Here is a 24808-nt window from a genome sequence, read left to right as displayed (position 1 = left end):
TAGAACTTTATGGTAATTTAAACATGGTCCAAGTATTGTGGCTTTAATCCCAGTAAAACCCACACATATGCTGTATATGGTAACAGCAGATATAGCAAAAATCTTTAACAAACTGTATTAGCAATGACCACATACAGTCATGGCCATAAATGTTGACACCCCTGAAATTTTTCAAGAAAATGAAGTATTTCTCACAGAAAAGGATTGCAGTAAGACATGTTTTGCTATACACATGTTTATTCCCTTTGTGTGTATTGGAACATAACCAAAAAAGGGAGGAAAAAAAAGCAAAGTGGTCATAATGTCACATTAAACTCCAAAAATGGGCTGGACTAGATTATTGGCACCCTTTCAAAATTGTGGATAAATAAGATTGTTTCAAGCATGTGATGCTCCTTTAAACTCACCTGGGGCAAGTATCAGGTGTGGGCAATATAAAAATCACACCTGAAAGCAGATAAAAAGGAGAGAAGCTCACTTAGTATTTGCATTGTGTGTCCCACACTAACCATGGACAACAGAAAGCGGAGAAGAGAACTGTCTGAGGACTTGAGAACCAAAATTGTGGAAAATATCATCAATCTCAAGGTTACAAGTCCATCTCCAGAGATCTAGATTTGCCTTTGTCCATAGTGCGCAACATTATCAAGAAGTTTGCAACCCATGGCACTGTAGCTAATCTCCCTGGGCGTGGACAGAAGAGAAAAATTTATGAAAGGTGTCAATGCAGGATAGTCCGGATGGTGGATAAGCAGCCCCAAACAAGTTCCAAAGATATTCACACTGTCCTGCAGGCTCAGAGAGCATCAGTGTCAGCGCAAACTATCCGTCGACATTTAACCCCTTAAGGACACAGCCCTTTTTCACCTTAAGGACTGAGCCCTTTTTCGCAATTCTGACCACCGTCACTTTACAAATTAATAACGCGAAAACGCTTTTACCGAATATTCTGATTCTGAGATTGTTTTTTCGTGACATATTCTACTTTATTTTGGTGGTAAATTTTCGGCGTTACTTGCATCCTTTTTTGGTGAAAAATCCCAAAATTTCATGAAAATTTTGAAAATGTTGCATTTTTCTAACTTTGAAGCTCTCTAATTGTAAGGAAAATGGATATTCCAAATAAATGTTATTTTTATTCACAAATACAATATGTCTCCTTTATGTTGGCATCATAAAATGGACATATTTTTGCTTTTTGAAAAAATTAGAGGGCTTCAAAGTAGAGCAGCAATTTTCAAAAATGTCATGAAAATTGCTAAATCTGAAGGGACAGATGTTACAGAACTACAACTCCCAGCATGCCTGGGCAGTCTAGGCATGCTGAGAGTTGTAGTTTGGCAACATCTGGAGGGCTACTGTTTGGGCACCCCTGTAACAGTGGTCTCCAAACTGTGACCCTCCAGATGTTGCAAAACTACAACTCCCAGCATGCCCAGACAGCCTTTGGCTCTCTGGGCATGCTGGGAGTTGCAGTTTGGCCCCCCTAGTGGTTGCCACAGTAAAGATCGATTTACTTTCACTTTCAATCCCCCCCCCCCCCCCCACTGTGGATTCCCTACCTGATCAGGATCCTGCAGGCTCCAGCGCAGATCCCAGGTCCCCAGGCATCTTCTCCTGCAGGTACGGCCTCCATCTTCTTTCCAGAGCCCCTTGACATCCAGGGGCGGGCAGAACGGGGGGTTGCCATGGCAACCCCCTGTCCTGCGCTGCCATTGGTCAGAACTCCGTTCTGAGTAATGGCAGGGGATAGGAGTAGATCGCAGCTTTGCGATCTCACTCCAATCCTTTGGGTTGATCGGGGTTGTTGCTGACAACTCCGATCAGCCCTATTTTCCGGGTGATCGGGTCACCAGAGACCCGATCAGCCCGGAATTGGAGAAAATCGCATGTCTGAATTGACATGCGATTTTCTCCGATCGCCGACATGGGGGGGTCTCAGGACCCCCCTGGGCGATGTGCCGGGATGCCTGCTGAATGATTTCAGCAGGCATCCGGCTCCGGTCCCCAACCGGCTAGCGGTGGGGACCGGATTTCCCACGGGCGTATGGATACGCCCTGCGTCCTTAAGGACTCGGAATGCAGGGCGTATCCATACGCCCTGCGTCCTTAAGAGGTTAAATAAAATTAAATGCTATGGCAGGAGACCAAGGAGGACCCCACTGCTGACATAGAGACAAAAAAAAGCAAGACTACATTTTGCCAAACTGAACTTGAGTAAGCCAAAATCCTTCTGGAAAAACGTCTTGTGTACAGATGAGACCAAGATTTTTGGTAAAGCACATCATTCTACTGTTTACTGCAAATGGAATGAGGCCTACAAAGCAAAGAACACAGTACCTACAGTGAAATATGGTGGAGGTTCAATGATGTTTTGGGGTTGTTTTGCTGCCTCTGGAAATGGGTGCCTTGAATGTGTGCAAGGCATCATGAAATATGAGGATTACCAACGGATTTTGGGTAGCACTGTACAGCCCAGTGTCAGAAAGCTGGGTTTGCGTTCTTGGGTCTTCTTGGGTGTTCTAAATCCCATTGGACACCTGTGGAGAGATCTTAAAATTGCTGTTGGGAAAAGGCGCCCTTCCAATAAGAGAGACCTGGAGCAGTTTGCAAAGGAAGAGTGGTCCAACATTCCGGCTGAGAGATGTAAGAAGCTTATTGATGGTTATAGGAAGCGACTGATTTCAGTTATTTTTTCCAAAGGGTGTGCAACCAAATATTAAGTTATAGGGGTAATCCAGGAAAAAACGTTTTTATATATATCAACTGGCTCCAGAAAGTTAAAAAGATTTGTAAATTACTTCTATTAAAAAAATCTTAATCCTTTCAGTACTTATGCGCTGCTGAAGTTGTATTGTTCTTTTCTGTCTAAGTGCTCTCTGATGACACCTGTCCCGGGAACTGTCCAGAGTAGAAGCAAATCCCCATAGCAAACCCCTTCTACTCTGTGCAGTTCCTGAGACAAGCAGAGATGTCAGCAGAGAGCACTGTTGCCAGACAGAAATGAACAACTCAACTTCAGCAGCTGATAATTATTGGAAGGATTAAGATTTTTTAATAGAAGTAATTTACAAATCTGTTTAACTTTCTGAAGCCAGTTGAAATAAAAAAAAGTTTTTTCCTGGAATACCCCTTTAAGGGTGCCAATAATTTTATCCTGCCCATTTTGGAGTTTGGTGTGACATTATGTCCAATCTGCTTTTTTTCTCCCTTTTTTGGTTTAGTTCCAATACACACAAAGGGAATAAACACGTGTATAGCAAAACATGTGTTACCGCAATCCTTTTCTGTGAGAAATACTTAATTTTCTCGAAAAATTTCAGGGGTACCAACATTGACGGCCATGACTGTATATGGCACCAGAAGAGAATTAGCTCCATCCAGTAGTCCTGTGCCTTTAGGTGACTATAAGGAAAGGGTGTCTTCTAAAGAGAAATTTCATATGAATATGTTTTGTAAATGATAAGCATTTTTATGTAAAATATGTAGATCCAACACTATAGAACAGAGAGGCCTTTACCCATGGCTGCTGAGGGCACTAGATTTGTAATAATGCACTGCAATGCTCTGCTTTATTCCGTATTAGCAGACAAACAGACTTAAAGGGCTATTCCAGCCCTAGACATCTTATCCCCCATTTAAAGGATAGGGGATAAGATGTCTGATCGCGGGGGTCCCGCTCTCCTGCAGCACTCCAGTTCATGAGCTACATGGAGCAAAGATCGCTTTGTGGCTGATGGAGGGCAATACAGGGGCCGGGGAACCATGACGTCACGGCTCCATCCCCTGACGTCAATGCCCTGCCCCCTCAATGCAAGCCTATGGGAAGGGGCCGTCATGCCCCCTACCATAGGCTTGCATTGAGGGGGTGGGGAATGACATCACGAGGGGTGGAGCCATGACGTCATGATAATCCGGCTCCTGTATCGCATGTCTTCAGCCACGGAGCAGTCTTCACTCCATGCAGCTCATGAACAGGAGTGCTCCCGGAGAGATCGCGGGGGTCCTCAGCGGTGGGAGCCCCGCAATCAGACATCTTACCCAAAGTCCTTTGGATAATGGAAAAGATGTCTAGGGGCAGAGTACCCCTTTAAAGAGTGGTCTACAAGATGGGCAGAGTCAAGGGGGACGCACATTTGTACTTACAGGCTCTTAAAATGTACATCTATTGTGAAATACAATATACTATAAAGAGCATTTCTTCTCATCTTTCTTGACCCAATATCCCAGATTGTTTACTTAGATTAAAGCACTATAACCAGGTAAAGGAGGGCTCCGGAGACTCCACTTCTATCCGTTCTTCTAAGAACAGGAGCTGTTCGACTTTGTAGCAGTGCTGTGGATGCAGTTTCATTACTTGAGGTTCACATAGAGTATTTTCTTCTATCTCCTCAGAGGCTGGAACCTGCTGGTTATAGACTTTCCAGTAATTGTAAACCTCCAGGAATGCTTCTTCTCCCAGCAGTTGAACACATTCTCTACACAAAAAGAAAACAAAAGTCAGCATGATAATCTAAAAATGAAATTATGACTTTAATATGGAAAGTACAAAAAATATGAGAAAATGAAAACAATGGCAACTGGCTGACTCCAATCTCAACTTTGCTTGATGGTAGGATTCCTAGAAGCAGAACAACCCCAGGATTAGTGTCCAATGGACCACCAAATGATAAGGGCTTAAAAGTGACTAGCTCTTTGAAAAATAAATGTCTTAAACAACTTCTTCTTGACTCCCTCAGCAAATAACTAAAGTGGAAGCCACGTGAGCAGCCATCCATCATACAATGGCCAATTTCTGCATAGTTTTGTTGGTGGTCAATCATGACTGCTTATGTGGTTTCACCCCGACTTTGCCAAGAGAAGCTCTTCCCTACCAGACTAAATTATTCAACACAGTGCCTAATTACCAACATCTTTATGTATGGTGACAGATTAACTAACAGTGGAATACACAGCATTAGAAGTGCTCATTCCAACCAATAATCTAAAGAAACAAATGCTTACGTGGTAAGTTTGAGGGCTAAATTTGGGATCATCTCTGGTGCTCTCTATGGGGGACATTTATCAAAGCATTTAGTAGTTTTTTTTTTTTTTGCTTAAAATTGTCGCAAAAAAGTCGCACGTGCAACTACGCTCTTTTTTCTGTGACTTTTTGCTTGTTCAGTGTCCTAAGCAAAAAATAAAAATCTTGCTTACCAAAGCAAAAAGTGATATTTGACTTGCAGTGGTCAGAGATTTATCAAGTGCGAAAGTCGCAAAAATGTTGCATCGCATGAAAAAACTAAATTTACTCCAGCTCAGACATGGAGCAGAAAAAGCCACTACCAAAGCAAAAAAAAGAAAAAGTGCTTCAGTGAACGAAATGTATCAACAGGCTGAAAGCAGTTGATAAATAAGTCGCACATAAGCAAAAAAATTGTAAGAAAAAAATAACTAAAAAAAGGAATACATAAGAAAACATTGATAAATGTCCCCCTATGAGTCTATGTGACCACAGTGTTTGGGGCCACTTTTTGAGCTGTAAAAAGCTAAAAAAAAAAATGGACCAAAGGGAAACAACCTCATGTAGAAAATTGACTGAAATAAGGTGGAAAATACAGGCCATGGGGGAAATTTATCAAAACCTGTGCAGAGGAAAAGTTGCCCAGTTGCCCATAGCAACCAATCAGATCGCTTCTTTCGTTTTGCAGAGGCCTTGTTAAAAATGAAAGAAGAAATCTGATTGGTTGCTATGGGCAACTGGGCAATATTTCCTCTGCACAGGTTTTGATAAATCTCCCCCCATAAGAGTGGGAACATAGCCTCAGTAGACATGGGTTAAGTACCCTGGTTGGTTAGGTTCCCTTATTCTTGATAACCTTCAACCAATAAGAGAGGGGGCTGCATGATTAGATTACATAGGGTTTGTGTTAGAGAAAGTGTAGCAAAAAAACAAGAGGGCAGCACCTTGAGGGAGATTTATCAAAGCCTGTCCAGATGAAAAGTTGCTGAGTTGCCCATAGCAACCAATCAGATCATTTCTTTCATTTTTCAGAGGCCTTTTCAAGGAAGCGCTGTGTCATCTCCAGCAGAAAGCTGTGGCAGACACGTCCCCTCCATGTATCTCTATGGGATATATGGAGGGGGCGTGTCAGCTACTGCGTCATGCGGAGACGAAACACTCCCTTCCAGCATACATACTGCCGTGGCCCGGTACAGCAGGAGATCGCAGGGGGAGGGGGGTCCCAGCGGTCTGACCCCCAGCAATCTATAACTTGTCCCCTTATCCCATTGGATAGGGATAAGTTATATTGCACTACAGTTCTCCTTTAACTACAATAGTGGCAGGCTGTTGCTGTATGTGCAATGCTTTCTCCTGGCCGCTCTGGCTAAAGTCTTGGAGACAGCTGTGTGAGGTGCAGATGAGGAGAGAGCACAGGTGGAGGACATTACGTTAGGGGGGTACCTGGAGATCAAATTGGAGATGTATGGTGAAATTACATTGGAGGGTACAGGAAGATCAAATCAGAGATGCATGGGGGAGGGGCAGGTTGTGAATGGCCTTGTATGTGGTGGTAAACAGTTTAAATTGGGCAACGGGTAGCCAGTGAAGGAATTGGTATAGGGGAGAGGCAGAGGAGAAGTGAGGTGAAAGAGGTGCATAGAAGTGGCAATTTAGGCCATGGGATTCTATAATATGTCCCAGTGAAATTGCAGACCCATCTGCAGCCTCTGATGCATCCAGATTCCCCAGGCCATCTATTTTTCCTAGTGCGCATGTGCTAGTTTTCACATCTAACCTTTTACACTCTCTACCCTTTTCATTGCCTTCATAGGGAAGCAGTGGAGCTACACCTCCGCTTCACTATCATGTCAACCTTGTGCGCATGCATCATCCTATGCCCTTTACATATCTCATGCCATCTCTACCCATTTGATTTTATTCATATTATCGAGGTATGATTCTGCCCGTCACTTCATCAAGGAAATTTTTTTTATTTTTAAACCACCTTATTGTTGGAAATTTTTACGGTGGGTAGTGCCTTTTTATTACCGGCACTTGCCCAGTATTTGGGTCTACAATTTCGCTGTATCTGTCATTGGCCGACAAGTTCCTGCTGTGCCAATACTGGGAAGGCAGCACCACTTTTGGATATTCTGATCATAAGTCGTTGTGTATTTTAATTACACATCGTTAAAAAGTGAGCAACACACTGTTTGAATCTTATCTAGTGCCTGAATGTTATTACCCTATGGAAAGTTCTGCGGCAATTTTATCATTTTAGTACTATAATCTGTCCCAGGGTAGATTAGGGGCCACTAGGACAGAGCCTTGGGGACTCCAACTGTAAAAGGGCAAGGGGAGAATGTAGCATGTGAGTAGGGTACAGTTCTGGTACATTTAAGATACAGTCCTGATGTGTAAGAAATGCGTCTTTCCCTGTTTCAAGTTATAATTTATCTCCTGGGCTCACTTGTATTTCTAGGTGTTAGAAAATATGGGGGAGATTTATCAAAACCTGTCCAGAGGAAATGTTGCCCAGTTGCCCATAGCAAACAATCAGGTCGCTTCTTTCATTTTTAACAAGGCCTCTGCAAAATGAAAGAAGTTATCTGATTGGTTGCCATGGGCAACTGGGCAACATTTCCTTTGCACAGGTTTTGATAAATCTCCCCCTTTATTTTTAGGCAGCCCAGTCTCTGCACCACGGTAACACAATGCTATTTTAATGTCACCATATGTCTAATTTGATACATTTGTCTCCAGTGGTAAGAAAAAGTACTCACTCCTGCTGCTCAGGCAATTCACAGGTCCAATTTCCTTGGTTTCAACCTCCTTAAAACCAGGAGATATTTATATTGAGTTGCTTTTGCCCTGGCAGCAGACTTAACTTGCTCAGTACTAAACAAACAATTTTTAAGCTTGAGCTCAAAACTCAAGATTATTCAATCTTAGTTTCTGCTTATAAGGAGAGTTTTTAGAAGCCAATAAAGGAAACCTAAGACCAGGCCAACCTCTTAGATAAGAGCATCAGGATAGTACCCTGACTAAGCTGAACCCACAAAATGGTAACTTGAGGTGTCAGAGGACAACAGTAAGCCTCCCTGACTTCTCATAACTCTATTTGTAAGAAGTCAGTTTTCTGATAAATAGGTGCAACTCCTGCCAATGGTGGCATCTGGTTGCCAGTCCACCTGATTTTTCTTCTTTACTTGAGTGTGACCTCTCCTTTTTCACCATGGCCCTACTGATGTAGGTTGTAGCTCTGTTACTTTAGATGTATGTTGCTTGGTAGCTATGGCAACTTGCACCTGAAAAAGAGGTTGGGGCTGGCGGCATATTCAAAGGAATTATCAAAAGAAATAAGGGGTGTCGCTAAAAGGCAGTTTAGCAAAAAATCATAAAACGGTGAAAAATTAAGTTGCTCGTTGAGTCCAAGTGGACTTTATTCTAGTCACCTCCACATGGTGACCCCTAGTATCTCCACCATGATGTTTTCTCATATGGTTAGCCACTGGTATGTTTCTACGGTTTTTAATATCACCCAGGTGTTCCAATATTCTTTTGCATAATCCTCCCTTTATGGTTCATTCAAAAATTCTCCCTTTATGTAGCAAGTGTCTAAAAATATTGAAAAAGAAATTGCTTTTGTAAACAGTGAAATTTTAAAAAGTTGTAAAAGCTCATCAAAAAAATTCTCCCTTTTTGGGAGTTACAAGTGTGTCAAAAGAGTAAAAAATATTGCTTTTGTAAACAGTAAAATTTTAAACAGTTGAAAATTGTCAAAAATAATTTTTTTGGGGTCATGCTGAAAATGTGTAGGCCTGGCTGATAGTAGCAGTACATCCCTTTGGCGGATTCATTTCCGGTTGGTATAGCAGATATAAAAACTTTGTATTTATATATTCCAATATTAAGATGCTGCTGCTGCTCCTACCTCTTGGGAGTGGAGCGTTGACCTCTGTTCACCATGTGTTGGCTGTTGGAAAGCCATTGAAAGATGGCTGCATAGCGTGTCTATATAAAAATCCAAATTAGCCTTATACTGAGGGTCTAAGAATTTGGCTATCCAGTACTCAACTCTTTCCTTCATGTGTACAATATCTGTCAGTGTCAGTGGCAATTAGTGGACTAGTGGGAGCTTTAGCAAGCGGACAGAAGGCATTAGTGCACTAATGTTAGCTGTAGCCAGCAGATAGCAGGCAGTGGAGGACTAGTGATAGTTGTAACCAGGCCTTGTGATGTCACTCCATGTGGTTACATTGAATCATAATTCATAAATTTGAGCCCTAGCCACGTCTTGCTTTCTGTTTACAGAGTTGCAACAGGGTTGGTGTCCCAAAACAGTGAAGAAGCTTTTGTAAACATTGAAAAATTATTGAAAATGCTCCCTTTTTGGAAGTTACAACAGGTTTTGTGGCTATCAAGTGAGAAATAAGCGAATGCTTTTTTAAACCATTCCAAAAATTCTCACTTTTGGGAGTTGCAACGAGATTGGTGTCCTAAAATGGTGAAACAGAAATAACTTTATAGTTCTTTTTTTTTGGGATCATAGTTTGTTTATGAATAGGCTTGGCTGTTAGTAGCATCAGGAAGGGTGGTAGACTAATAGTATTGTAGTAGCCAGCTGACAGCAGGCAGTGGTGTACTAGTCGTAGTTGTAGTATCCAGCAGACAGCAGGAGTGGCGTACTAATTCAAGTTGAAGCCAGAAGAAAGCAGGCAGTGGTGAACTAGTTAGTGATACTTATAGCCAGGCATTGTTATGTCGCTCCATGTGCTTATGAAGAGTTGTAATTCCTAAAGTCAGACCCTGGATATGCTTTACTTTCTTTTTTGCCGAGATGTCAATGTGCCTGCTTTTTTTTAAAATCTAGTATGATAGAAAGAAATTCACACGGCAGAATACTGTAAAGAGATAGGTACACTGATACCCGACTGTGCCCCGCCACTGGAAGGCTTTTTTATTCAAGCCACAGATGCAGCTGCGTTACTGTAACCTGCTTCTGAGATGATCATACAAGCAGGTCTATGTCTGGTATATTTGAGAGACGTTCTGGCCCTATTTGGGCTCTGCTCTTCATTGCTGACATCATCATAAAACTTCTCCTCATGGTCCCCACCACTCCTCGCAGTATGAACTTCTGATCAACACTTTTAATGCATATTTATGTTAAACCCAGGTGGAAAAACAATATGTTCTTTTGAATCCAGAGAATACAGTATCTCATGTATGCGAGCCCTCCCCTTGCATTTTGGTAAATATTTTATTGTATCTTTTCATTACAACACTAAATAAATGACACTGCTACAATGTAAAGTAGTGAGTGCACAGCTTGTATACTAGTGTTTAATGTTGAGACCCCTCAAAATAACTCAACACAAAGCCATTAATGTCTAAATATTGGCAGCAAAAGTGAGTACACCCCTAAGTGGAACTATCAATTTGTGTCAATAAGCCATGTGTTATGTGAGTTGTTAGTGTTACATGGTCTCATGTAGAGAACAGGTGTCGTAGGTACTATCTCTCTCACACTTTAATTCTGGTTACAGGTAGTTCAACACAGCACCTCATGACAAAGAACTCTCTGAGGATCTCATAAAAAGATGGCCTATGATATAAGCAGATTGCTAAGACCCTGATACTGAGCTGCAGCACGGTGGGCAAGACCATACAGCGGTTTCACCGGACGAGTTCCACTTAGAACAGGCCTCACCATGGACTACCAAAGAAATTTAGCGCAAATGCACTAAATTAAGAGGTTTTTTTCTTGGGAAAAGAAATATGAGTGTTGCCAGCATTTATATAGCGGTGAAAGAGGTTGTGGTCAGCCTGTCAGTGCTCAGACCATACTTCACGCCCTGCATCAAATTGGTCTGCATGACTATTGCACCAGAAGGAAGGCTCTTCTAAAGATAGAAGAAGGACAAATAGGCCTGCAAACAGTTTGCTGGAGACAAGCTAACTAAGGACAGGGTTACTGGAATCATGCCCTGTGGTCCTTTGAAACCAAGATAAACTTATTTGGTTCAGATGGTGTCAAGTGTGTGTGGCACCAACCAGGTGAGGAGTACAAAGACAAGTGTGTCTTGTCTACAGTCAAGCATGGTGGTGGGAATATCTAGGTCTGGGGCTGTATGATTGCCCTGGCACTGAGAAGCTAGAGTTCATTGAGGGAACCATGAATGCCAACATGTATCGTGAAGTGCTAAAACAGAGCATGATCCACTCCTATCAGAGAATGGGAGGGAATCATTGGCAGGGCAGTATTTCAACATGATAATGCTCCAAAACACACCTCCAAGACAATCACTGTTTTGCTAAAGAAACTGAAGGTAAGGGTGATGGACTCTAGACCTAAACCATTTTGAACATCTGTGGGGCATCCTCAAACTGAAGGTGGGGGAGTGCAAGGTCTCTAATATGCATCAGCTCTGTGTTGTCATCATGGAAGAGGACTCCAGTGGCAACCTGTGAATCTCTGATGAACTCCATGCCCAAGAGGCTTAACCCCTTAAGGATGAAGCCCATTTTGACCTTAAAGGGGTACTCCGCCCCTAGACATCTTATCCCCTATCCAAAGGATAGGGGACAAGATGTCAGATCACGGGGGTCCTGCTGCTGGGGACCCCGGGATCTCCGGCACCACACTATCATTACTGCACAGAGCACACTCGCTCTGTGCGTAATCACTGGTGATACAGGGGATGGAGCATAGTTATTTCACTGCTCTGCTCCCTCGGGACCTCACGGCCCACCCCCTTAATGCAAATCTACGGGAGGGGGTGTGATGGCCGCCACGCCCCCTCCCATAGACTTGTATTGAGGGGGTGGGTCGTGATGTCATGAGGAGGAGGAGCCGTGACGTAACGATGCCCCTGTATCGACGGTCATTAAGCACAGAGCGAGTTTGCTCTCTGCAGTAATGATAGCGGAGTGCCGCAGCAGATATCCCATGGGTCCACAGCAGCGAGACCCTGGCCATCTGACATCTTATCCCCTTATCCTTTGGATTAGGGGATAAGATGCTAGGGGCGGAGTACCCCTTTAAGGACCAGGCTAATTTTCGTTTTTGCAATTTCATTTTTTCCTTCTCCCCTAAAAATCATAACACTTTCAATTTTGCACCTCAAGGGCTTGTATTTTGCGCCATCAATTGTACTTTGTAATGACATCAATCATGTAATAACAAAATCTACCGCAAAACCAAAAAATATATATTTATGGGGCAAAATTTAAAAAAAATGCCATTTTGTAACTTTTGGGGGCTTCTGTTTCTACACAGTGCAATTTCTGGTAAAACTGACACCTTATCTTTATTCTGTAGGTCCATACGGTTACAAGGATACCCAATTTATGTTTTATTTTATTTTAATACTTTAAAAAAATAACTACATGCACCAAAATTAGTTTTAAAATTGTCATCTTCTGACCCCTATAACTTCTTATTTTTCCACATACAGGGCTATATGAGGGCTAATTTTTTGCGCCGTGGTCTGTAGTTTTTATTGGTACCATTTTTGTTTCAATGAGACTCTTTCATTGGTTTTGAAATTTTTTTTATGGTGACCACAAATGCACAATTCTGGACTTTTTTTTACTGTGCGGTTTAGCTAACCTTATATTTTAATAGTTTGGACATTTACACACGCGGCGGTACCACATATGATTTATATATTTTTATTTTTTATTACATTATTTTATTTAAAAAATGGGAAAAGGGGGGTGATTCAAACTTTTAGTAGGGAAGGGGTTAATTCACTTTTGTTCATTTTTTTTTTTACACTTTTTTTTTCTTGTCCTCCCTAGAGGGCTATACCATGCCAGGCTAGGAACAGCAGAAGACCAATCGGACGGCGAGAAGGCAGGTAAGGGCCCTCCCGCCATCCACTCAGCTGATCAGGACCCCCGGTGTTGCCGCGGATGTCTCGATCAGCTCTACTGAGCTACCGGCATCATTAACCCCGCATTTTAGACGCCGCAATCAACTTTCATCGTGGCATCTAAAGAGTTAATGCCAGGCATCTGCCCGATCGGCGGTGGCCAGCATTAGCCTTGAGTCCTGACTGCCCTTAGCAACTGGGGCCCACCGGGTTTAAAACGTTCTACGCTCGTGAGAATGGTGTAAACCCTGTTATCGGGACCAGGGCATACAGGTACGCCTTCGGTCCTTAAAGAGTAGCTATCACTAAATTAAATTTCCCTATTCCCCCTCCCCATCTGTCCCTGACACTAACTACGTCTATCCCTGTCTTTATTTCCCCCCAAACCCCATAAAATACCTTTTGTGGCACAGCTGCAGGAGCTCAGAGTTGAGCTCTCTGGTGAGGGCAGGAAGTGGGCGGCCCCCGGCAGGCGCGATGTCATCTGAAGCCTGGCCAGGGCTCGCTTCTGCCCGTCTCCTCTCTTTTCTGCAGCTCGCATGCTGCAATGAATGAGGAGAGGGAGATGCAGGGGGGCGGGGATATTAAAATCTTGCGCGCCGCGTGCGCACGAGCGCTGTAACGCTCTCTGCCTGTATAGGAAACAGGCAGAGAGTGAGCACAGTGGTCGTGCGCGTGAAATTTAAATAACCCCGCCCGCCTGCATCTCCCTCTCCTCATTCATGTGAACGCACGTTCCGGACCACGCTGTGCCACGCTGCCCGGCCAGCGTTGGTCCGAACGTGCTGAACATTAGGGGGGAAAAGTAATCCTGAGCCATAAAGGGTGACACCTAGTGGCCAGATGTACAAACAGAAAAAAAACACACAGCACAATGTTTTTTTAAACAAAATATATCAGAAACATTTTTCTTATACATAATCTATTTAATTTTTTTTTTTTAAATTTAACCCATTTAAGCCCCAGGACGCGAGGGCGTACCTGTATGCCCTGTGTCTTGGACGGGTTAAGGCAGTGCTGGAAAAATTGTGGCCACACAAAATATTGACACAGTGGGCCAAAGTTGGACATGTTCAGGGGGTGTACTCACTTTTGTTGCCATTTGTAGACATTAGACATAAATGTGAGGGGTGTACTAACTTATGTGAGATACTGTAACTTGGCCTAAGTTGCTTAACCCCTTAAGGACCAGGATATTTTACACCTTAGGACCGGAGCGTTTTTTGAACATCTGACCACTGTCACTTTAAACATTAATAACTCTGGAATGCTTTTACCTATCATTCTGATTCCGAGATTGTTTTTTCGTGACATATTCTACTTTATGTTATTGGTAAAATTTTGTCGATACTTGCATCGTATCATAGTGAAAAATTTCAGAATTTGCTGAAAAAATTGAAAATTTAGCATTTTTCGAACTTTGAAGCTCTCTGCTTGTAAGGAAAATGGATATTCCAAATAAAAAATTTTTTTATTCACAAATACAATATGTCTACTTTATGTTTGCATCATAAAATTAATGAGTTTTTACTTTTGGAAGACACCAGAGGGCTTCAAAGTTCAGCAGCAATTTTCCAATTTTTCACAAAATTTTCAAACTCGCTATTTTTCAGGGACCAGTTCAGGTTTGAAGTGGATTTGAAGGGTCTTAGATTAGAAATACCCCACAAATGACCCCATTATAAAAACTTCACCCCCCAAAGTATTCAAAATGACATTCAGTCAGCGTTTTAACCCTTAAGGTGTTTCACAGGAATAGCAGCAAAGTGAAGGAGAAAATTCACCATCTTCATTTTTTACAGTCGCATGTTCTTGTAGACCCAATTTTTGAATTTTTACAAGGGGTAAAAAGAGAAAATTTATACTTATATTTGTAGCCCAATTTCTCTCGAGTAAGCACATACCTCATATGTCTATGTAAAGTGTTCGGCGGGCGCAGTAGAGGGCTCAGAAGCGAAGGAGCGACAAGGGAATTTTGGAGAGTACGTTTTTCTGAAATGGTTTTTGGGGGGCATGTTGCATTTAGGAAGCCCCTATGGTACCAGAACAGCAAAAAATCCCCACATGGCATACCATTTTGGAAACTAGACCCCTTGGAAAACGTAACAAGGGGTAAAGTGAACCTTAATACCCCACAGGTGTTTCACGACTTTTGCATATGTAAAAAAAAAAAATAATTTTCACTAAAATGTGTGTTTCCCCCCAAATTTCACATTTTTGCAAGGGTTAATAGCAGAAAATACCCCCCAAAATTTGTACCCCATCTCTTCTGAGTATGGAGGTACCCCATAAGTGGACCTGAAGTGCACTACGGGTGAACTACAATGCTCAGAAGAGAAGGAGTCATATTTGGCTTTTGGAGAGCAAATTTTGCTCGGGGGGCATGTCGCATTTAGGAAGCCCCTATGGTGCCAGAACAGCAAAAAACCCTCACATGGCATACCATTTTGGAAACTAGACTCCTTGAGGAACGTAACAAGGAATAAAGTGAGCCTTAATACCCTACAGGGGTTTCACGACTTTTGCATATGTAAAAAAAAAATATTTTTTTTCACTAAAATGTGTGTTTCCCCCCAAATTTCACATTTTTGCAAGGGTTAATAGCAGAAAATACCCCCCAAAATTTGTAACCCCATCTCTTCTGAGTATGAAGGTACCCCATAAGTGGACCTGAAGTGCACTACGGGCGAACTACAATGCTCAGAAGAGAAGGAGTCATATTTGGCTTTTGGAGAGCAAATTTTGCTCGGGGGGCATGTCGCATTTAGGAAGCCCCTATGGTGCCAGGAAAGCAAAATAACCCCCACATGGCATACCATTTTGGAAACTAGACCCCTTGAGGAACGTAACAAGGTGTACAGTGAGCATTTACCCCCCACTGGTGTCTGTCAGAACTTTGGAACAGTGGGCTGTACAAAATTTTTAATTTGCACAGCCCACTCTTCCAAAGATCTGTCAGACACCTGTGGGGTGTAAATTCTCACTTCACCCCTCATTATATTCAGTGAGGGGTGTAGTTTCCGAAATGGGGTCACATGTGTTTTTTTTTTTTTTTTGCGTTTGTCAAAACCGCTGTAACAATCAGCCACCCCTGTGCAAATCACCTCAAATGTACATGGCGCACTCTCCCTTCTGGGCCTTGTTGTGCGCCCCCAGAGAAGTTTGCGCCCACTTATGGGGTATCTCCGTACTCGGGAGAAATTGCATTACAAATTTGGGGGGGTGTTTTTCCCTTTTACCTCTTGTCAAAATGAAAAGTAAAGGGCAACACCAGCGTGTTAGTGTAAAAAATTTATTTTTTTACACTAACACGCTGTTGTAGACCCCAACTTCACCTTTTCATAAGGGGTTAAAGGAGAAAAATCCCCCCAAAATTTGTAACACAATTTCTCCCGAGTACGGCGATACCCCATATGTGGCCCTAAACTGTTGCCTTGAAATACGACAGGGCTCCAAAGTGAGAGCGCCATTCGCATTTGAGGCCTGAATTAGGGACTTGCATAGGGGTGGACATAGGGGTATTCTACGCCAGTGATTCCCAAACAGGGTGCCTCCAGCTGTTGCAAAACTCCCAGCATGCTTGGACAGTCAACGGCTGTCCAGCAATACTGGGAGTTGTTGTTTTGCAACAGCTGGAGGCTCCATTTTGGAAACAGTGGCGTACCGGACGTTTTTCATTTTTATTGGGAGGAGAGGGGGGCTGTGTAGGGGTATGTGTATATGTAGTGTTTTTTACTTTTTATTTTATTATGTGTTAGTGTAGTGTAGTGTTTTTAGGGTACAGTCACACGGGCCGGGGATTACAGCGAGTTCCCGCTGCGAGTTTGAGCTGCCGCACAAAATTTGCTGCATCGCAAACTTGCAGCCTGATACTCACTGTAAGCCCCCTGCCCATGTGAATGTACCCTGTACATTCACAGGGGGGGGGACCTCCAGCTGTTACAAAACTACAACTCCCAGCATGCACAGTTTATCAGTGCATGCTGGTAGTTATAGTTTTGCAACAGCTGGAGGCACACGGTTGGGAAACACTGAGTTAGGAAACAGACAATGTTTCCCAACCAGTGTGCCTCCAGTTGTTGCAAAACCACAACTCCCAGCATTCTCAGACATGCTGGGAGTAGTAGTTCGGCAACATCTTTAGAGCCAGATGTTGCCGAACTACAACTCCCAGCATGCTGGGAGTTGTAGTTTTGCAACATCTGGAGGACTACAGTTTGTAGACCACTAATACAGTGGTTCCCAATCTGTGCCCTTCCAGATGTTGCAAAACTAGAACTCCCAGTATGCCAAAACTGTCCAGGCATGCTGGGAGTTGTAGTTCTGCAACATCTGAAGGGCCAGATGTTACAGAACTACAACTCCCAGCATGCCTGGACAGTAAGGGCATGCTGAGGATGTGTAGTTTTGCAACATCTGGAAGGGCACAGTGGTCTCCAAACTGTGGACCTCCAGATGTTGCAAAACTGCAACTCCCAGCATGCCCAGACGCCAAGGGCTGTCTGGGCATGCTGGGAGTTGTAGTTTACAGGGTCCCAATACAGCAATGCATGTCGCTTTACGGCGACGTGCATTGCTGTAAAGGGCCCGACCGCGGCTGAAGATATACTCACCTGTCGCCGCCGCCGCCATCTTCCTCGCCGGGATCCGGGTCTTCAGGGACGAGGTAAGTACCGGGGCCGGTCCCCAGCACTCCCCCGTCCCCCGCCGCGTCCTCCGGTCTTCCTCCCGTCCTCTCCGGACTTCGAGGGGCCGGGCAGGACGGGAGGAAGTAACCGCCCCCCCTCCTGCGATTGGTCGGTTAGTTAACCGACGGATCGCAGGGGATCGGAGGAGGTGGCAGGCTTGCCACCTCGCTCCTAGTCTTCAGCATGGTCCTGGCTGTCTGTGACAGCCGGGATCATGCGAAATTACCGGGCGGTCGGGTCCCAGAGACCCGATCAGCCCGGTATCGCCGCAGATCGCAAGGGCGATTTCCCTTGCGATTTGCGGCGATCGCCGACATGGGGGGCCTACATGGCCCCCCTCGGCGTTTGCCCTGGATGCCTGCTGAAGGATTTCAGCAGGCATCCAGTTCCGATCTCTGCCCGGCGAGCGGCAGAGATCGGAAATACAACAGGACGTTCTCTAACGTCCTTGGGCATTAAAGCCCAGGTAGTGAGGACGTTAGAGAACGTCCTATGTCCTTAACAGGTTAAAGGTGTATTCCAGGCAAAAACTTTTTTTTATATATCAACTGGCTCTGGAAAGTTAAACAGATTTGTTAATCACTTCTATTAAACAATCTTAATCCTTCCAATAGTTATTAGCTTCTGAAGTTGAGTTGCTGTTTTCTGTCTAACTGCTTTCTGATGACTCACGTCCCGGGAGCTGTCCTATGGGGATATTCTCCCATCATGCAAGGGATATTCTCCCATCATGCACAGCTCCCGTGACGTGACATCATCATCAAACAGTTAGACAGAAAACTTCAGAAGCTAATAACTATTGGAAGGATTAAGATTTTTTAATAGAAGTAATTTACAAATCTGTTTAACTTTCCGGAGCCAGTTGATATATTAAAAAAAGTTTTGCCTGGAATACCCCTCAACACTATATATGCATATTTATGTTATAATACAGATCAGTCCACTGCTTTGCTCAGCTTGTATTGTAATGTGATAGCTTTTTTAGGCTCGTTCTGCAGTCACATTGCTGGTATTTGTAGTGCACCAACTGGACACAGTAATGCAGGTGACAGGCCACTGTCTGAGGTAAGCCCACTGTTCAAAGCCTTGTTTAAATTGCTTTCTATTGTATTTGTGAAGGTTTTCTGGGAATTCCTCTGTATTCTCTGCTCATTTTTTTCTCCACATTAGCGGCCACAATGTAGTGCATTAGGTTTTATCAGCCTCTTAACCCCCTTAAGGACTCAGCGTTTTCCGTTTTTGCATTTAAATTTTTTCCTCATCACCTTCTAAAAATCATAACACTTTCAATTTTGCACATAAAATTCCATATGATGGCTTATTTTTTGCGCCACCAATTCTACTTTGCAGTGACATTAGTTATTTTACCAAAAAATCCACGACGAAACAGAAAAAAAATTCGTTGTGCGGCAAAATTGAAGAAAAAATTTCATTTTGTAACTTTTGGGGGCTTCCGTTTCTACGCAGTACACTTTCGGTAAAAATGACACCTTATCTATATTCTGTAGGTCCATACGGTTAAAATGATACCCTACTTATATAGGTTTGATTTTGTCGTACTTCTGAAAAAAATCATAACTACATGCAGGAAAATTTATACAATAAAAATTCTCATTACTGACCCCTGTAACTTTTTATTTTTCCACATGCGGGCCGGTATGAGAGCTCATTTTTTGTGCCTTTTTCTGAAGTTTTTAGTGGTACCATTTTTGTATTGATCGGACTTTTTGATCGCTTTTTATAAATTTTTTCTTGATATAAAAAGTGACCAAAAATACGCTATTTTGTATTTTTTTGCACGTACACCATTGACCGTGCGGTTTAATTAACAATATATTTTTATAGTTTGGACATTTACGCATGCGCCCATACCACATATGTTTATTTTTATTTACACAGTTTTTTTTATGGGAAAAGGGGGGTGATTCAAACTTTTATTAGGAAAGGGGTTAAATGACCTTTATTAACTTTTTTTTCCACTTTTTTTTTGCAGTATTATAGCTCCCATATGGGGCTATAACACTGCACACACTGATCTTTTACCCTGATCCCTGCAAAGCCATAGCTTTGCATGGATCAATGTTCTAGGGGCTCAGACGATCAGACGCGACGGAGACAGGTGAGGGGACCTCTGCTCGCGTCCTAGCTGATCGAGACATCGCGATTTTATTGCGATAGTCACGATCAGCCCAACTGAGCTGCCGGGGAGCTTTTACTTAGTTTCGGACTCGGCGATCAAAGGGTTAATAGCACGCGGCACAACGATCTGTGCCGCGCGCTATTATCCCAGGGTCCCGGCTATCATTTGCAGCTGGGACCAACTCCGTGTGATGCGGGTCACGGCGTGACCCTGTTTTAAACACTGGGACTGGGCGCAGGGCGTACAGGTACGCTATGCGTCCTTAAGAGGTTTAACACACCCCTATGCTGTTCCCTGATTGTCCTAGGACAGTGATGATGAACCTTTTTGAGCCCGAGTGCCCAGTGCCAAGAAACAACTTAGGTAGACAGTATGTTCCCCCACATTAGGTTGCAGTTCCCCTACATTAGGTTGCAGTTCCCCCACATTAGGTAGGCAGTATGTTCCCCCACATTAGGTAGGCAGTATGTTCCCCCACATTAGGTAGGCAGTATAGTTCTCCCACATTAGGTTGGCAGTATAGTTCCCCCACATTAGGTTGGCAGTATAGTTCCCCCACATTAGGTTGGCAGTATGTTCCCCCACATTAGGTTGTAGTTCCCCACATTAGGTTGCAGTTCCCCCACATTAGGTTGTAGTCCCCCCACATTAGGTAGGCAATATAGTTCCCCCTCATTAGGTTGTAGTTCCCCCACATTAGGTTGGTAGTATAGTTCCCCCACATTAGGTTGGCAGTATGATCCCCCACATTAGGTTGTAGTTCCCCCACATTAGGTTGTAGTTCCCCCCCATTAGGTTGCAGTTCCCCCACATTAGGTTGGCAGTATGTTCCCCCACATTAGGATGTAGTCCACCCACATTAGGTGCAGTATAGTTCCCCCACAGACATACAGCCTTCAGAAATATGCAGTGTATGGCTGGAGGCTGCATGTCTGTGTACTGCCTCAGGGGTCACAACCTACTGCTATGGTCCATAGGCTATAGCAGTAGGTCCTGCGACCGGAGGAGCGGTGGTTGGAGCATGGAAGCTGAAGCTTAGCTGGTAACTTACCATGCCAGCCAGCACGCGTCCTCCTCCTCGATGCTCTGATGCTCCGTTACTCAGTTCCTATGGGTGCACGCACGGGACGTCAATGACGTCCCTGCGTGTGTTACCTCCCAGCAGCCCCTGCGTTTTTAAAGTTAACGCGGGTCCGCAGAAAGGTAACCGAGACATCCTTGCGTCCCGAAAAGATCTTTCGGGACACAGGGATGTCCCGGTTTGCCCCACCTGGTGAACTATGGCCATGTGCCCACAGAAGGGGCTCGGCATGCCACCTGTGGCATGAGTGCCATAGGTTCGCCATCACTGTCCTAGGAGATATATGTCAGATAATGCAAGCATTGATTGGCTAACCTGGGGCCATGTGACCTTGCTGCTAGCTGCAAGGTAGGCTGGGCTACCATGAAGACATCATGTATTCAGGTGCCAAAAACCTTGTGTTTCTCATCCCTTCTGCTATAATAGTGACGTTGCCAGCCTCACGCGAGCCAAGCCTGGCAAAGTTCTGAAGTTTAGTGAGCTACTTTTACCCCAAAGTTTCGAGCGAGATCAGGTTCGGCGGCTTGGCTTGCTCATCTCTATTCCTGACCACACCATTGCTAAATCAGTGCTGACTATTCTGGGTATTATTTTGTAGACTACACCTCTTTCTAGTAGGAACCCTTAGACTTGGCACCCCAGTATAGCCAACATCAAATGGATTGTAGCTTATAGAATTCACATCTAAGGTGCATGCCGGAAAAAAAGTATCAAAGTACCAACAGCAGTTTGTCTGCCCCCTCCATGTGGATATTTCTGAGCTTGCCAAACTGCAGCTGAATAAAGCTCCTGCCAGCAAGTTTTACTAGCCAGGGAATTTCAAAGCATCTGATAACTTGTAGTTCCCTGCCTCTGTTCTTTAAAGGGGAACTCCAGTGAATCTTTTTTTTATCAATGCCACCGATATCGCCGCTCTAGTACTATTCTGGCTTTTAGTGCAATGTCCTGCCTCAGCCGGTGATTGGCTGAGCGGCAGTGTCATGTTACCCGGAAGAAGCCGGGGCCAGAGGATGGCTAATATCGGCGCCACCAGGGGAGCAACGAGAGGTAAGTTAATGTTTATTATTTTTATTGCGGCAGCACGGACAGAATGGTTAAAAAATAAGGCCTCTTTTATGCTGCTCCCATGATTTAGCAGACTTCTTCTGTGGCCATTCTGCATTCATTTCTCTCTTAGGCTACTTTCACACTATGAGTATTCATCCGTTATTAAACATCCATTTTCTGTGTAAAAACAGATGTATAATAACGGATTAAATATTGGTGCTAACGGCTGAATAATGTCCGTCAAAATAACAGGCATATTCATCCATTAAGACCCGTTATAACATCCCTCATGTACGGCTGTTTTAACACCTCTGCCTACAGACTCCCACAGCAGAAACTACTACTACTCCCATCATGGAACAGACTTGTTTCCATGATGGGAGTAGTAGTTCCCCGGCTGTGGAAGTCTGCCTGTGGCTGGGGAGGCTACATTAGTGTTTGTACTACTACCCCCATCATGGAATGGAGCCTGTTCAATGATGGGGGTTGTAGTACAGGTGCTGAGGGATTGATTGCACTAGATCTCACTTCTGATACCCCATGTGATCAGAAGTTATTAAGCAGGGGAGCTGGTGGCATGGTCCACAACCCTGTGATGTATCGTGTGTTTTTACTTTCATTTTTAAATCCCCCGCGGGGAGCCCTGAATGGCCGATACCGAGGAGCCATTCAGGGCCCCCCGCAGGGTTTTTAAAATGAACATTGTGAGTGGCAGTGGGGGCCATATGTATATTAAAAGCGCTGTGGGGGGCAAGATATATAGCGCTGCAGGGGGGGGCAGACATATAGGCTATATATTTAGCCCCCCAACGCATTTATAATATGCCCCCTGCTGGCGCATTAATAAAGATATGACCCCCGCCGATGCACGGTGGGTCATATCTTTATTAATGCGCCGGCGGGGGGGTCATATCTTTATTAATGCGCCAGCAGGGGGTCATATCTTTATTAATGCGCTGTGGGGGGCAAAATATAAATGCGCTGGGGGGGGGGGTAGATATATAGGCTATATGTCTTCCCCCCCTGCAGTGCTATATATCTTGCACCCCAGGGCGCTTTTAATAAACATATGGTCCCCGCTGCCACTCACAATGTTCATTTTAAAAACCCAGCTGGGAGCCCTGAATGGCTCCTCCATACCGGCCATACAGGGCTCCCTGCGGGGGATTTAAAAATGAAATTAAAAACACACGATACATTGCAGGGTTGCGGAGCATGCTGACAGATCCCCTTAATAACTTCTGATCACATCGGGTCTCAGAAGTGAGACCCGGTGCGATCAATCCCTCAGCCCCTGTACTACAACCCCAATCATGGAACAGAGCATGTTCCATGATGGGGGTAGTAGTACAAACACTAATGTAGCCTCCCCAACTGTCTGCAGACTGCTGAAGCCGGGGAATTACTACTCCCATCATGGAAACAAGTCAGTTCCATGATGGGAGTAGTTGTAGTCCCTCCGCACTGCAGAAGTCTGCCGAAGTCATCTGTTCTGAGCATGCTCAGAAGTAATAACGGATATTATAAACCAGGTGCAAACGGATGACATAAAGGCTCATCTGTTTACCATAGACTTCAATGTTGAAAATAACGGCCGTTAATTTACCCGTTTCTTTTGACGGAAGAAAAATGAGTGCATGTGCCGTTTTTTCTTCCGTCACAACTAACGTCCGTTCAAAAAATCCCATAGACTTGAATGGGATTTTGTAACGGACGTTTTACATGACTTTCCTAACGGACGTTTATGACGGATCTTTTAACGGAAAAACTTTATAGTGTGAAAGGGGCCTTAATTGTACTAAAGTGGCCTAAGTAAATTTCCTGTTTTCAGGAAAAGCTCTGGCCTGGCATCACTCTTATGGGAACAGAACAAATTCAAGGAAATGGTTCAAAGGGTATCGGTTCTCCTTGATGAGAGAACCTTAAAGATATGTGAAGATTTTATTTTCAAGGAAAAGAGTAATGTATCATCTGGAGAGTCAGTGCTGCACTGCTACCTCTGTGACAGGGAGGACAGCATGCTAAAAATTCCACACTGTGGTTTCAGAGTTGGCTTGAAACAATGAGGTATTAGCTTTCTATGAAGAACTGTCTGGCAACATCAAAGAGGAGTTTGTAGTTTGTGATGTTCCTTCTGCCATTAGTAGCCTGATATCCCTTAGAGGATCAAGAAAGGGACAGTTTTGTGGATTCAGGAACAGCAAGCTTTATTGATTACTTTCTATTTAGAAGATTTCAGACTCCTCTTGTCTTTTATAGAATCACCTTCATGAATAGATCAAAAATACCTTAGGGTCACAATAGTCATTGTACTGTCTCAGTCCATTTCCAAGTGAAAGTTCTTCACCCTGAAGAGATTTCTTTCCTGGTCCTGCAGTGTTCTAGTGGTCTTGTGTCCCTGGAGTTGCCCTGGCTTAGATGACTTTCCCTATGCATTGAACACTTAGCAATCCTGATCACTTGCTGAGGTCCATACATATTATACATCAGAATAACAAATGACAGGTTAAGGACCAGTGGGCTATGATATGTTCTTTATAAGCTATGAAATGTTTTACATTGCCTTTGTTTACTTAAATGATGAGTAAGTTGTTATTTATGCATATGAGCATTTGAGCAATGGCCAAAAAATATCCAGTTTAAATTATACAGATGGGATGCAATAAATTTTGAATGCATAAAGCATGAAAGTAATGCCATTTGGGTAGGAGTGGAGGGTAGCTGCACAGAAAGAGTGAATTACAGGGCAAAATTCTGTGGTTGTCATGACTAGTAATAGAGATCATTGACCCTTTATGACAACAGGGATGGATATATGGACAGTTTCTCAAATGCTTGCTGAATCTGTTATATACAAAATGGTTTAAACCTAGTCTTTTGCATAACATATTTGTTTTCATAGAACCTTATTTAGATTATATTTATAGCTGAACATAAACTAAATGTTTATGGCCAGCTCCATATGGGGGATCTAATTAGTGGGAAAGT

The 24808-nt window shown here is 43.7% G+C and overlaps 1 protein-coding gene across 3 annotated transcripts in view; it reads right to left on the bottom strand.

Annotated features, from left to right (window-relative positions):
• Positions 1-3985: 3985 nt before the first annotated feature.
• Positions 3986-24808, bottom strand: part of LOC130276524 (serine/threonine-protein kinase Nek11-like) — a 654676-nt gene continuing 633853 nt past the window's right edge. For all 3 annotated transcript variants that reach the window (XM_056526012.1, XM_056526011.1, XM_056526013.1), the window contains one exon: positions 3986-4478. In XM_056526012.1, the coding sequence (XP_056381987.1) occupies positions 4253-4478 (226 nt within the window). In that variant the 3' untranslated portion in view covers positions 3986-4252. The remainder of the gene's footprint in view (positions 4479-24808) is intronic.

The sequence above is a fragment of the Hyla sarda genome, chromosome 6, assembly GCF_029499605.1.
Source record: "Hyla sarda isolate aHylSar1 chromosome 6, aHylSar1.hap1, whole genome shotgun sequence".
NCBI lineage: Eukaryota > Metazoa > Chordata > Amphibia > Anura > Hylidae > Hyla > Hyla sarda.
This window is presented reverse-complemented; position numbering and strand designations above follow the sequence as displayed.